We start from the raw sequence: 14,489 nt of genomic DNA on the forward strand, positions 1-14,489 counted from the left end.
TATTCCTTTTCTGTACTTCTGGGGTACTCTGATACCAGGGATCCGCTGGTCACACCACTGCTCTCCCTTTTATTCTTTAAGGCAGAGAATGTATACAGGGATGTATAGGGCTCACAAACCCTCCTACCACCCCTCCCCAAGACAGACTTCGGGTCAGCTTGGGAAATGAAATAACAGTTTCAGTTATACTATCTGAGTGACAGATCCTGCCTTTAATTATTTAAGCAGTAATAAGTGGCTGTAGCAGCAATAAATTATATAGTTTCAAAGCCATTGACTGGATAATGTTTATCTCGGCATGTGCCATGCATCTTTGCTGTATGTTGATGGATTATTTTTTTGTATACCAGATGCTGGTTAGCAACATCTGTGGATTTGTATAAGTTGCCTCTGACATACATGGCTAAATGTTTTTGTGTACAGACATAGATGGAAGCCTGACTATATTTCACTATATGCTGAAATGAGGAGAGAGCAAATCATCAAGAAAAACCTGCAGTGGAATATGAAGGCAACCTCTACTTCCAAGAACGTGATTCACTGACAATGAGTTAGTGATTCACTATGCATTTTGCTTCAGATTACAAGAATGTGGCTCCAAAGAGTAACACTTGAAAGAAAGCATATAAAATTCAGATGTATCAAATTAAATAAGCAAGAGTAAAAAAACAAAGCAAGTATTCCACTTGATTACATAATATAAGATAATAAGAGCTGTTTTCAAGAGTCCTGGTGGCTAGATTTATGTGAAGTTTTCGATAATGAGCATACATATACACTCACTGAGCACTTTCTTAGGTAGACCTGTACACCGGCTTGTTAATGCAAATATTTAATCAGCCAAGCATGTGGCAGCAACTAAATGCATGAAAGGAAGGACAGGAAGGTGACAGTAATGCAAATAACCACATATTACAACAGTGGTATGCAGAAGAGCATCTCTGAACACACAACGCGTCAAACCTCTCAATGGATAGGCTACAACAACAGAAGACTTAAGTCTAAAAAATAGGTCTAATAAATACCTAATAAAGTGCTCACTGAGTGTGTGTGTGTGTGTGTGTGTGTGTGTGTATGTATGTGGGTGGGTGTATATGTGTGCACTTTTGTGCTCAAATGATTACCACTGGCATGCATGAATGGAACATCTCCCAAAATGCCATTGGAGGTCATTTGTTCCAGTGACCCTAAGACATGGTGCTGTGGGCAGCATCTGGAGATAGCATCCAGCTGTGGCTGCAGTCGAATGAATATCCTTTCTTTGCGCCCCCCTAAGGCCACAGATTCCACACTGACAGGAAACCCATTCTTTTGTTACCTCCTATTGTGTCCAAACAGGAAGTAAACTGGCGCGCATCAGTCTCATGACGCTGCTGCCAGCCAACTACTCTTACAAACATGGCAGGATCCATCCATTCAGGATCCTCTCTCCAGGAATTTATCCACACGGGCTGTTCCGCACACATGTAAGCATAAAACCCACTACAATTCACAATTCACTTTTCGCACATTGTATCAAAACCTTTCCTGTTAAAAAAACGACACGTCCTTCTTGACCATACCAATCTTCTCCCATAGGGGTCTTAACTCTGGTGTGATGAGCTGTAGTCCAGCCCTCCTTGGGGAGTCTACACATTAGTCTCCAGGCCGTTCATGTCGATGGTACAGTGCTCTTTGTGCTTGTCCTTGTCAGCACGCTTGTGTGATGCTGGGGGCTTCTTTTTATCAGATGACCTCAAGCCTTCCTCAAGCTGCATCAGCCGTCTTACGTCAGGGGGGATGTTGTCTGTCTTGATGTCTGGCGGGGGCTGGAAGCCACCATTGTTCTGGTAGGCCATGATCTGTTGGATGTTGATCATTGGCTTGGTTTCACAGATCAGGGGCACCTGGGGGAGAGCAACGATCACAGGGCACTCAAACGCTGAGCAAGGCTTTCCAGGCATATCTTCATGATTGTCTAGATCAGGGATGGGCAACTCCAGTCCTGGAGGGCTGGTGTGCAGGATTTTGTTGCCACCAATTACCTTGGCTCCATCAGCTAATGAGTCATATGCACCATGACCGATTCACTCGGAAATTAGACCGCAATGAAATGCTTACAAGACAAGAACATTTATCAGCTGCTGTTAATATCACAGAATGTGGCTATAAATGACAGATCATGTAAACATTTTGGCTAATTAAATAATTAAGAACAGTTGGTCTGAAACAGATATGCCTTGCCCAACCCTGGTCTAGATGATCTGTGTTCAGCAGCATTCCTTTATGTGGTAAGAAAACTTCACACATTAAACTTCACATTGCAAGTCCAAACATTTTTTTAATGAGGTCATTTCTGTTATTTTCAGTCTGTTATTCCATGGCTTCATTAAGTGAATTCTAACCTCATGGCCAGACATCGTTTTCCTCCCGGGTTATGTAACTTGGAGCATGTGATAAAACAATTTGAATTTACAAATTTGCACAACTAAAATCTGTCATGAAAATCATGCACAACAATCTAAGTTAGCCAATAGGCTACCTTTCATTGATAGTCCTTCAGATGATGGCATACAGCACTCCGTATAAAAGCACAAAATATAAAAAATATATAGAAAAAAATTAAGAATTATCTGTATACTAAAGGACTATTAAATATGTAAAAATATGTCCCACTAAAGCACAAATTGAAGATGTGAAAACCTACACAGTATATAATACTGAACAAAGATAATTAATTAATTGTCTGGCAAACATAACTTGAATTACTTTCAAAGCTATTACCAGTTTAAAAATGTTTAATTAATTTTTTTCCATCGGTAAAAAGCCAATACAGTTACACATTGTTTTGGAATTGTAAGTAGCACCTTTATAGCAACTATTGATTAAGATGGTATGAAGCAGCTCCATCTAATTATAAAAACTATTTGATACATTTCAGGGTCATAGTTGCAAAACTGAGTAATAAAAAAACATACTAAACAAAAAAAAAATGGCCCTTGTCCTTATCTTTGTTTTACAGGTAGCAGTTGAAATTGTACTTCCCTCTAGGGTCTTTCAGCGAACTTATCCCTGGTTATGGGTATGCACTTTGTTGTACGTCACTCTGGATAAGAGCGTCTGCCAAATGCCAATAATGTAATGTAATGTAATGTAAACATAGGTTTTTTAAAATATATTGAATGTTTGTAAGGTATGTAGAAGATGTAGAAGACAGTAAGGCTGCTCACCCCTTCTCCTTCCTTCACAAAGTCCTTTCTGCAGATATGTGCCATGATGCCTGTGGCCAGGGCATCCCCCATCACATTCACCATGGTCCTGAATCTATCTCTGCATCAGACACAGATAAAGTGCTTGTGATATATCCAGCATTTAAGTATTCAGTATTCATGTGCATGTCCAGGTAATTTCACTGTGACCTCTGTAAAATAATGACAAAACATTGCCTGCAGTGCCTGCAGCAAGATGTTTACAGCGATTCTGTGTCAGGGCCAAAGGACACATTATTTTAATTGGGTTACATTTGCTTAAAAGAAGGTGATACCGCAATGCAAATACTCATTTCAACCCAGACCCAGTTAAAAATACTCTAAAGATTGAAGAAGGTCAAACAGATGTGATGTTTACTATGACAGTGGTATCCAGCCAATAAGATAAGTATGCGTGAATAACCATTTTGGATTTACTTACAGTGCCCAATCCACGGCAATGATGAGAGTGATGTCATCAGTTGGTAAACCGACAGATGTCAATACAATCACCATGGTAACCAATCCAGCCTGTGGAATCCCTGCAGCACCAATACTGGCTGCAGTGGCTGTAATACTAGGAATGTTGAAAAAAAAAAAAAAAAAAGAAGAATATTAATCAACAACAGTTTTTACAAACAAGTTCCTTTTCCTGTAAAGCATACATTATATCCACATATACAACTCCCAAGCAATTAACTTATCAATATAAAGCAATGTTAAAAAGTAATGCATGCTTCTTGTTGAGCTGTTACCCTTCTAGACTACTGTATGAGACAGGCATGAACGGTGTGACAAAGATCACTAATACAGATCTGAATGGTTGCAAAGAAACAAGGCATCTGAAACAAACAATCAAGCAAGCCTTCTGAAATCCTGGCTTCTTTCTACCAGAGGCCATTTCATTGCTCTGCAGCATAGTACTGTCCTTGGCTGAGGGGAAAGAGGCACAGATGGAACAGCACTGCAAACAACGTCAGATGGGGGAAAAACAGATGAATCTGCCGTGACTAGGAGAGATGATTTATTCAGGTCACATGGATCCCTTAACAGAGGGATTACAGGATGGCTTCAGTCTGTGAGGATGTGGTGCTTAACGCTATTATAACTGTAAATATGTCAAAGCTGGTGAATTTTGGATAACAGCTATACAGTATGACAAGTATTTGTGATACTGTATGTCACAAATATAAGGCCTTGTTTTCTGGCGATTCTCAGAATACATCTTGCATCTCTTGAAAATGGTCATCTGTTCAAATATTTTCACTGGACACATTCTGTTGGATGCGGTTCAGTACTCAGAGTGATTAAAATCATATGGTTACATTCTCAGTTCAGCAGTCCCTTTGACTCTGAATAAATTGTGCAGCTTGCTGTATGCAGCTGCACAACACAGAGGACCCTTGCAAAATGGCAGTTATTAGACACTGCATTCTCAGAACTTGCATTTTGCTTGGTGATAAGGAAAGTGGCCTTGTCCCTGAGAGCCAACATGACAGATTCAATTCTACAGCTTCATTTAAAAAATGATGTGAAGAGAAAGTTCTGCTATTCTGCTATTCAAAGCATATGACTTTTAAAAGCCAGCTACTATAGCTAAACAGGACAGAAACCATCTCAAAGATATTAACCTTTTTATCAGTTTATCCTGAATATCTGGCACCTCGTCAAATATTCACATTTCTCCAAAATATGACGTTTCACTCTATATTTAAGTATAGGTGTTATAACACCATCATGTCATACACTATCATGTATCATAACTGAAAGACCTGGAGCCTGAAAGGTCACATATGGAGAAGTGTTAAACATGGAAGAGGTGCCAATTATTCTCTCTGCACTGGTCCGGATGTTCTGACTGCCCAAACGGTACCTGATAGTGATGATCTGCCCAAAGTCCAGTTCGTAGTTGTTAACCTGGGCGATGAAGATGGCGGCCACTGCTTCATATAATGCTGTGCCGTCCATGTTGATGGTGGCGCCAACGGGCAACACGAAGCGGATGATGCGGCGATCAATGTGGTTGTTCTCCAGGAGGCATTTGAAGGTGATAGGCAGCGTGGCAGAGCTGTGAAGAAGAGGGTGACACAACAACATTAAATCCTCCGCCCTCTACTGTGCGGTCAAATTCATGGAAGAATTTAATGGGAGAACTCTTTGCCTAATCCTGCTGCTTACATTTTAACATCTGTAGCAGTCAGAAGCCATCAATTTCTTCAAATACCACAAAAAGGCGCAAAGAAGGTTAATCTGCAAATGACTCCCATGGATTCTATAATGGCGAAAATGTCCTTTGAGTAACCATGCCAGTGACAAATAAAATTCAGTGTGTAGCACCAGTTGGCAAATCTGTACAAATCCAAGTTATTTCAGCTCTGATCTAAAATATTATTTAAATGAGATACTAAATGGGCGGCACGGATGGTGCAGTGGGTAGCACTGCCACCTCACAGCAAGGAGGTCCTGGGTTCGAATCCCCGTCGGCCGGGGCCTCTCTGTGCGGAGTTTGCATGTTCTCCCTGTGTCTGTGTGGGTTTCCTCCGGGTACTCCGGTTTCCTCCCACAGTCCAAAGACATGCATGTTAGGCTGATTGGAGAGTCTAAATTGCCCGTAGGTGTGAGTGAATGGTGTGTGTGCCCTGCGATGGACTGGCGACCTCTCCAGGGTGTATTCCTGCCTTTTGCACAATGTATGCTGGGATAGCCCCCCTGCGACCCTGTTCAGGATAAGCGGGTTCAGATAATGGATGGATGGATGGATGGATACTAAATGGCAATGAAATGAGTATACAGAATACAGAAATGAGTATTATTGACTAAATGGAAATGAATTAAGTTATATTGATTCATTAATTCAAACATGATTAATTATATCTCAATATGAAAAATGAAGAAACAATATGATAATATATTCAAAGGTAATTCTTATATTCATCTGTTACAAATGAATAGTTCTTTTTAGTGTAATGCAGTTGTCTTTCATCTCTCATCCAACTGGCCAGATATAATAGGTCAAGGTCCTGGCACACACAGAAGGGCAGTCACTGGAGCTACATATTTCTCACAACCTCCCACTTCCGCTAAGAGGAAACAGATGTTGCCTGATCTCCTCACCTCCTCCACTGGCTTACAGAATTAGTCCAATAAAACATGTTCTCTATGCATGCCATCTAACAATTCTGGGTGGTCAAAATGATATTAAACAACAGAATATTTTCAGAGGAAAATGGAGCCCAGAGTAAATTCCTGACCACAAGAATGTTTTGTACTTTGATAAAAAAAATTATATTCAGTGCATTGTTAGTCTTTCTAAATCTGTACTGTGATGTGAGGGATGAGCTCTCTTAACAAAAGAAATAAGATAAAAAACAGTACCAGCAAATACAATAGTGAATTGTGGACATTTTGCTGGCCAAACCTTGGTACATGCACACATTATCTATGATCAAATATACCTGATTCCTTTTTTTTTTGTTTGTTGATAAAACGTCATGATGCCACATATTACTTCAGCAAAAGTATTGACAAAGCATAACCATTTTTCAAGAAAAATGTTGAGATAATGCAGGCTTTTAGATTATTTACTAGTTTCCATGAGGGTGGTCAAATAGACCCAGGGTATCATATCAGAATAACTGATTATGACATGAACAGTATTAGGTGAGTATTGAAACGCTTGGTGTGCTGTTGCTGGCTATATAAGTTTAAATAGTAATTCTCTTTAGATCTTGTATATAATCATGCCAAATATACCCATACAAGTCACTCTGGATAAAAGCATCTGCTAATGAATATGAGGTAACACTGATTGAACTGCAGCTCTTGGTGGGTGTGACGGGTGGAGGCCTGTACCTGGAGGAGGTGGCAAGTGCGATAAGCAGGGCCTGCAAGATGCCACGGATATAGACGATGGGGCTCTTCTTAGTGATGAAGAAATACATGCTGGGCAGGATGAAGAGCCCATGCAGCACCAGCCCCATCACCACAGTCACAGCATAGAAGCCAAGCTTTTTACCCATGGCTGATGGATCACTCATTTCCAGAATCTTCCCAGCAACCAGGAATACAATGCCAAAGGGAAAATACCTGTGTAAATCAACAAAAAACCCCATTCACACTTAACAATAAGACACCGAGGTACAATGGATTGATTCAGGAACATGGTGATTAGTAAAAAAAAAAAAAGATTTTGAAAGCTACCAAAAGTGACACTCACCAGATGACAATGGCAACAATCTTCAGGACAGCTTCATTCAGGCTCTGGCAGAAATTTACCAGAGCAGTGCCGTTGGGCCCCATTCTGCCAAGCATTATTCCTGTAAATGGACATATGAAACATTTAACTTCTGGGAGGGTTCAATGACATATGCAGTATAGGACCATTTCATGGGACCATTTCAGATTTTTTTTCAACAAATTCAAGAGTATTTGTTGTTGAGAAATGGGGGAAATGTTCCTCAGATGAAACCAGAATAATAAAAAAAAACATTTGTGCTTAATGGCCGATGAATCATCAGTGAGTGTATTTGGCTGTGTGTAGCCTTGAAAGATCATGTCCAGGAAGGTCATTGCTTCCAGGCCAGTTTATTCCCCCTTGACACTCAGTATTTACCCATTATGGCAGAGAAGATGACGATTCCCAGGACATTCATTCCATCGCTGGTGCCTGGGCTTGTTTGAAATATAACATCAGGAGGTGGAGTCAGGTCCAGGGAGAAGTTCTGTATGTCGGTTCCGTTGTCATCCTGAATGCCATAGATGAGGGCCCGTCGGGTTGTGGTCCCTGCGAGGCCCTGACTGACTGTTGGCTTTGGTGTCTTCATGATTGGTGTGCTCTTTGTCCGATACTGAGAGTGAGGGAAAGGTGAAAGTGATTGTATTTTGAGAAATGGTGAAAAGATAATATATAATATATAAAATAATATATAATATAATAGATTCAGCTGGGTCCTGTAGATTGCAGATTAGTTAGTCCAGTTGGCTTGTCAATTACCACCAGCAACCACATTTTGAACTATGAATCCCAAAGATATCAATAGATGAGCCAAAACCACTGGTTTCGGCTCTCCAATATATTCCCAAAACCAAGGATGGCCAACCCTGATACTGGGGAGTCGCAGGGTGTGCTGGTTTTTGTTTTCATCATAAAGGTACAATAGGTAATTTCAGACTCCTAACGGTCAAGAGGGGAATTGCAGCAACAAACAACAACATTGTTCCCACAGTCTATGAATATAACGCGTAATATAAAGCATTATTATACAGTTCAGTCTTCTTGTGCACTGTTTTGGAAAGCTGACAGTGACAAATGCAACAGAACATGCTGTCTTTTTTCTATTAAGAAAATGTTGGCTGAACAAGTGACTTTATGAAATCTTGACTTTGGTGCGTGTAATGAAGACACATTTCATTACCAATTCTGGTCACATTGATAGGGTAAAATTGCATATTTTAAATATATATTGAATAGTTTGCACAACATTAATAATTGCACACCAGTCATGATTTAAAGTGTTTTAATGGACGTGTGTTTGGTTGGTGTGGGTTTGTCCTCAGCATGGGAGGGAGTTGGGCTCCACCTGTAGAGGGAAACAAAAGATTCAGTAACCTACTTAACCTGGCATGAAATAGGTTTTAATGTTTGGTTAAATGCCATGATTGTTTTAATTGTTTGATCAATCAATCACTTACCTTTGTTGTCTTTGTCTGTGCTCTAGGTGTTCAGGTAAAAGAGTCCCCGGGGTCCGAGCACCTACATATAGAGTTCTGGGAGGGACCATATGATGGGATAGCAGAAGGGGGTGTTGTGTGGGGTTTTGCATTTAAATGTATATTGTTATCTTTTATTATTTATTGATTGATGCAATATTTATATAACCATGTATTGGATATGGGTGGACTATGCATATGTAAAAGGGGCAAAATTCTGTGTATTGTTTAATGTTAATTGTTGGATGTAGCACCCAGCTTAATTGCCTGTAGCAGGGTATAAAGGCTGCCAGTGTTTGTATGCTTGCTGTTGTGTGTTGTGACCCTGAGATGCTCTCAGTCATGTCCTGTTTTGTCCAATACGGTTTCTTGTTTTATGTGGGTGAATAAATACACCTTCGGTTTGCACCATATCACCGCCTCTTGTTGCTGTGTATCCAGCTGCTAAACGGCTCAACCTAACAGTGCGATACACAACACTATTTATATTTTTTGTCTTTTTTCAAGTTTTCACTTGAACTAACCAACTATATTATGAGCAAGCAAGTTATTTGGCTATGTAACTAAGACATGATAGTCTACCACAAACGATGCAACTGTAACTTACCGTTTGAGAGAAATAAAGGTTTAGCTAAACATGGGTGATTGAACACGTAAAGAGATAAAAGGAATGTGTAGCAGCCCAAATTGCACTCCAGACAAGTGATCACTGAAACTCTGTATACTATTGCTTATTTAGTTATAAAACAAAACCAGTTTGCTATCAGTAACAACAAATTAGCTATAAATAGTTAGCTTCCCGAATTTACAAATATCCACCTGAGGCACAATGCTTATGCACTATGCATCGCTACTATGTTCGTATTACCTATATTTTATCGTAAGTGGATATTTCTAAATTTGTCATGCTAACTATAGCTAATTTGCTTGTTGCTACCGATAGCGAACTGGTATTGTTTTACAACTAGATATATAATCTTCACTTGGATAATAAGCAATAAAAGCCCCCACACCAATTGGCTAGGCAATTTTCAACCAATGAGCTTGAATTTTTGTACAGCTGTACAATGTTTTGATACAGAGTGAGGGCCCGACAAATGTACACTTTGAAACCTGAATTTATGGACTATAAACACAGGCAGGGGTGAGTCAACATGCCTGTGAGCCCTTTTCAATAGGAAGGATTTACAATGGTCTTGTAACAATGTTTTAACACAAAAAATCTTACCTAGTGTAGCTTTTAATGACTTAACCACATTAGACCCAAGGAACCAGGTAAGGTGATTTAACTGTGTAATCAACTGCTTTAATTGATCAATTATGTGCCGAGTAACGACAAAAACAAACACACCCTGCAGTTCTCCTGGATCAGGGTTGGCCACCCCTGCCCTAAGCCATCACATATTTATGTGAGTATGTGCCTTCATAGGTCTTGAGCAAAATTATGCAAGGATCATATATGGTAAAGGTCACAGTGCAGTCATTTGAAGGCACTAACCTGTTGAAAAGTTGCTTGCACCAGGTTAGATGGAAACATGTTGCTGGATAGGAAGGAAAGAAACATTAATTAATGCAAACAACAGCACAGAATTGGTAAGTTTGTTTGAAGAGCATATGTTGTACATTATAAGTAATATATGGCATCATAAAACATTATGGTCGTTACATTGTTTTAACACAATGTGGAAGGTGCGTTAGGTGGATTATCCCGGTCTTTTATCAAATATAAAAATATAAGCGGTCTGCTGATGGCTACTGTTTCAGCATGTTGCTATGTTTAAGTTCTGCTCAAAATAGAGAAACTAGACAGATTACTTTTTTACTTTCAAACTAAAAAAATTGTTTGGTATTCGCAACTTAAATTTTTGTTACACAAGTCACAAGACTTGCAACTGCCTAATCAATTTCACAGAAACTTATCAGGCCACGCATTACACAACTAGCTACATCACACAATTTAGGCAACATAGGCAGCTTCTCTATTTTAGCTAGTTAGCTAGCTAGTTAGCGAGCTAGTTATGCCCGAGAGGGCAATTTCCACCTATTTTGTACAAGTTCTATAAAAGCGTCAAATTTATGTCAGAGCATGTACATACAGTGTAAACAAAAGCTACACTAAAATACAAAGAAATTACAAAAGGCCTTGTGTTTTTAGAGTTTAGCAATACATATCTCAATTTCAAAGTCAAGAACCAACCCAGAACTATGTTATATTTGTGCAAAAACATGATGTCAACTTGTGTATAAAATATGGTAAAGATATTGACAGGTATTCAAATTCCACATGAGTTTTCCCAAAACTGCACCCAGATGTCCTCAAGTATCCCCAAATCCATCCAAATGTAAAACATCTCCTTATCATTTTTTCCGGACACATGAATGATTAGAAAAACTTCTTTTTCTATTAAAACAGAAAATTAACCTTCACATGTGTTTTTATAAAGCTCCCCAAAGTGTTTTAAAAGTAGCCAGAGCCACGTTAGCCCAGTACAATTACAGGTTTACATCTATAGCAAGTCCAAATCCTGTAATTGCGCAAGTCTGTATATTCATTCGGCTAAGGAAATGCAGCGATATCCCCTAACACTCTGTCCCCAGAATATAACACATTATGCCTTGTTGGAAAGGGTAGGAAACTATCCTACAAGAAGCGTGCCATGTTTTACATTAGTTAAGTATTGAAATGACCTAGCAATGCAATTATACAATGTTCAAAAGTACTTCAAGATGGCTTTTGCTTTGGTGTAATCCTGGCAAAAACATAGTTTCGTCAAAAATGGCTGAACGGATTACGAAATTAACTTCAACGTTAGTCAGAAAACAGTTGTAGCTTCATAACCAGGTGGGATATTTGGTTTCATAAATATGTCCATATCAAGTAATTTGCGAAACAAACTTGTATTTCTACCAAACCAGAAATATGTTGGCCAGACATGGAATAAAAGTCTATAAAAACAATGTGTTTATTAATGCAACTCCTGAATTGTATATTTTTGTTCTTATATTGGAACATTGACATGGAGAAATGGTATCAAGGTTTGTTTGAATAACCTTTTATTGTCTCAGTCTTTGACTTGGTCCATGTTGTAAGCCGTTTATATGACATGGAGGAACCTGCTGTTTTATTGCCCTGCTTTGCAAATAAGAGGTAGATACAAATTTAAAGTGCTGTGCAACCTTGTGCACATCCTACACAGACATTGTCCATGCTGTTCAGTAGGGTCAGCCTTTTTGCAATGAGAAATTGGCTATACAGTGCCTCATTATAATGGGTGCATTATGAAAATGCATTAAAAATGGCGTATCTCTACATATTGAATCAATCAATCATTGTAATCACTGAAAGCAGTGCAGCAGTAGCCATGGGAGCTCTGAGCATTCACACAGTCAAAAGATAATGAAAATAAAATACTTCAATGTCTCTTCAGGTGTCCCTCTTTCTTATCTGAACACTACGTACAAAGACCTTGATCTCAATGGTCCATGGGACCTGGAAAGAGTCTATACAGTTTTAAATGCTGGCAATAAAATCAAAGCCACAGCTAGTGCTATTCCTCGCTGAAGAAGGAATACCAGGGGCTTAATTTATAATGGTCTTACAATCTAATTGTATCTTGTGGATGACGCAGAAAACCATGTTTAAGCAGTTATTTCTAAAATTTCACATTGACAAGGACATGATCATCGTGCTATGTAAGGTTTACACCTTTAAGACTTTATTTATTATCTGCTGGTTATATGGATGTACTGCATGTTTGAGGGCTGTGCGTAAATTCATTCAAAATTTATATAGTGTAGTCTGTAAATATTTGGACAGTGACATTTTTTTGTTGGTTTGGCGGTGTACTCCTGGACATTGGGTTTGAAATAAAACAATTAATATGAAGCTAAAGTGCAGACTGTCAGCTTTAATTGGAGGGTGCTTCCATATTAGGTGATCCCTGAAAGAATTACAACCCTTTTTACACATAGACACCCTATTTTGGGGGAGTAAACGTAATTGGACAATTGGCTGCTCAGCTGTTTATTAGCCAGCTTTGTGATGTTGCATCATTATACTATCACTATTTACATCAACAGGTGTAACTTCTATGACATAAATTACACCCTGTTAAACTCTCAACCATGAATTTTGACGCTATTTGACACCATGTGCTTCAATAAAGCCAGTTGGAAAGTAGTTGGAAACTACAAAACATTGCATTCCACCATGATTAAACTTTGATGAAAATGAATTTAGTGAAAGCCACAGGATTATATTATATTTGTCAAGAGATACCGTTTAATTTTTCAAATATAACTTTTTTGGTGCTATGGTCCGCTTTATCAGTGTGAACTGCAGCTAATATTTAGAAAACACAACACATTGTTTGAAAGTATCTGGACAGATAGTATTCCAGGTAAGTGGAAACATACATTAATTTCATAGCATACTCTTTCTTTCTGTGATGGACCAAATTAAGCAATTACATTTACCAGCCTACCAATGAATTGTACTCTCTTATGCAGCAAGACAATGAACTCAAACACACAGCCAAATCATCCATCAAAGGGAAAAATTGGAAAGTTTTGGACTAGTCAAGCCAGTCACCTGATTTCAATTCAATTGAGCTTGCAGTCTCTTCACTTGCTGAAGAGAAGATTAAAGCCCCTGAAATAAGGGTAAATTAAAAGCAGCTGTAGTGAAGACCAGGAAAGGCATTTCCAAAGCAGATAACAAAGGATTGTTGATGGGTCATAGACTTGATCTGGTTATTATGGGCTATGCAACCACATACTATATTGCTTTTATTTACTTTTAAGTCAATCCCTTGACTTACATTTGCTGACTAATATAAGCAACTTTTGTCAGTCTCATGTATTTTCATAAATAAAGTATAAGCACTTAACTTTTAAACTTGTAATTTTAAATCCAAGAACATTTTTATAAATCAGGCCCCAGGGCTGGTATAATGTAATTACACAAATTATAACTCTGGCCGTGAAAGTTTTTTGGATTTGTGTAAACAAAATGTTTTTGGATCCTTTTCATTGGACTGTAAAACTGGCTTTCTCATTTTTTCTGGTTCATTTCAGTGGGAACAACCATATAATGCAGGTAATGAAGATAATTATCGACTTGGACCCATACAGCCTACTCTGAAAGAGATAAACAAGCAGGGGTCCTTTTCACTGCTTCTGTTCACTTGAAAAGCATATGCTCAAAATGTATCGACTCATATACATCCAATTGAATAAGGATAGGTAAATAAAGTTTGCTTTCTATAACAGGATATTGACCAGTGATATCAAAGAGTACAAAGGAAATTTACATTTACAGGGCACATTAACTGGCTCTATTAAAAAAGATCAACACTGTTTGCTTATTTGTCAGATCTCTCCAGCGGATTAATGACTTGTGATTTCCAATTCAAAGTAAAGTTAAATGAAAGTTGTGATGTTGTGTGAGGAGAAGTGGATGTCTGCCTCACAGGGAAACTGTAATTCCTTTATTTAATAAGGAGAGCATTAGCGGACAATGAGTTCACATCATTCTGTCCTAGTGCCATTTAT

General features: G+C 38.7%; 1 protein-coding gene across 2 annotated transcripts in view; it reads right to left on the reverse strand.

Annotated features, from left to right (window-relative positions):
- Window positions 1-953: 953 nt before the first annotated feature.
- The window catches only part of LOC133126828 (excitatory amino acid transporter 5-like), a 40,579-nt gene continuing 27,043 nt past the window's right edge, over window positions 954-14,489 (reverse strand). Inside the window, exons 4-11 of one of the 2 annotated variants that reach the window (XM_061239238.1) lie at window positions 10,435-10,477; window positions 7,840-8,074; window positions 7,444-7,543; window positions 7,080-7,313; window positions 5,101-5,295; window positions 3,670-3,804; window positions 3,210-3,309; window positions 954-1,886 (exon numbers count right to left, since the gene is read on the reverse strand). In XM_061239238.1, coding sequence (XP_061095222.1) covers window positions 1,629-1,886; window positions 3,210-3,309; window positions 3,670-3,804; window positions 5,101-5,295; window positions 7,080-7,313; window positions 7,444-7,543; window positions 7,840-8,074; window positions 10,435-10,477 — 1,300 coding nt within the window. In that variant the 3' untranslated portion in view covers window positions 954-1,628. Of the gene's footprint in view, window positions 1,887-3,194; window positions 3,310-3,669; window positions 3,805-5,100; window positions 5,296-7,079; window positions 7,314-7,443; window positions 7,544-7,839; window positions 8,075-10,434; window positions 10,478-14,489 lie in introns of both variants that reach the window. The other variant, XM_061239237.1, reaches the window with a different exon arrangement.

The sequence above is a fragment of the Conger conger genome, chromosome 4 (assembly GCF_963514075.1).
Source record: "Conger conger chromosome 4, fConCon1.1, whole genome shotgun sequence".
NCBI classification, from domain to species: domain Eukaryota; kingdom Metazoa; phylum Chordata; class Actinopteri; order Anguilliformes; family Congridae; genus Conger; species Conger conger.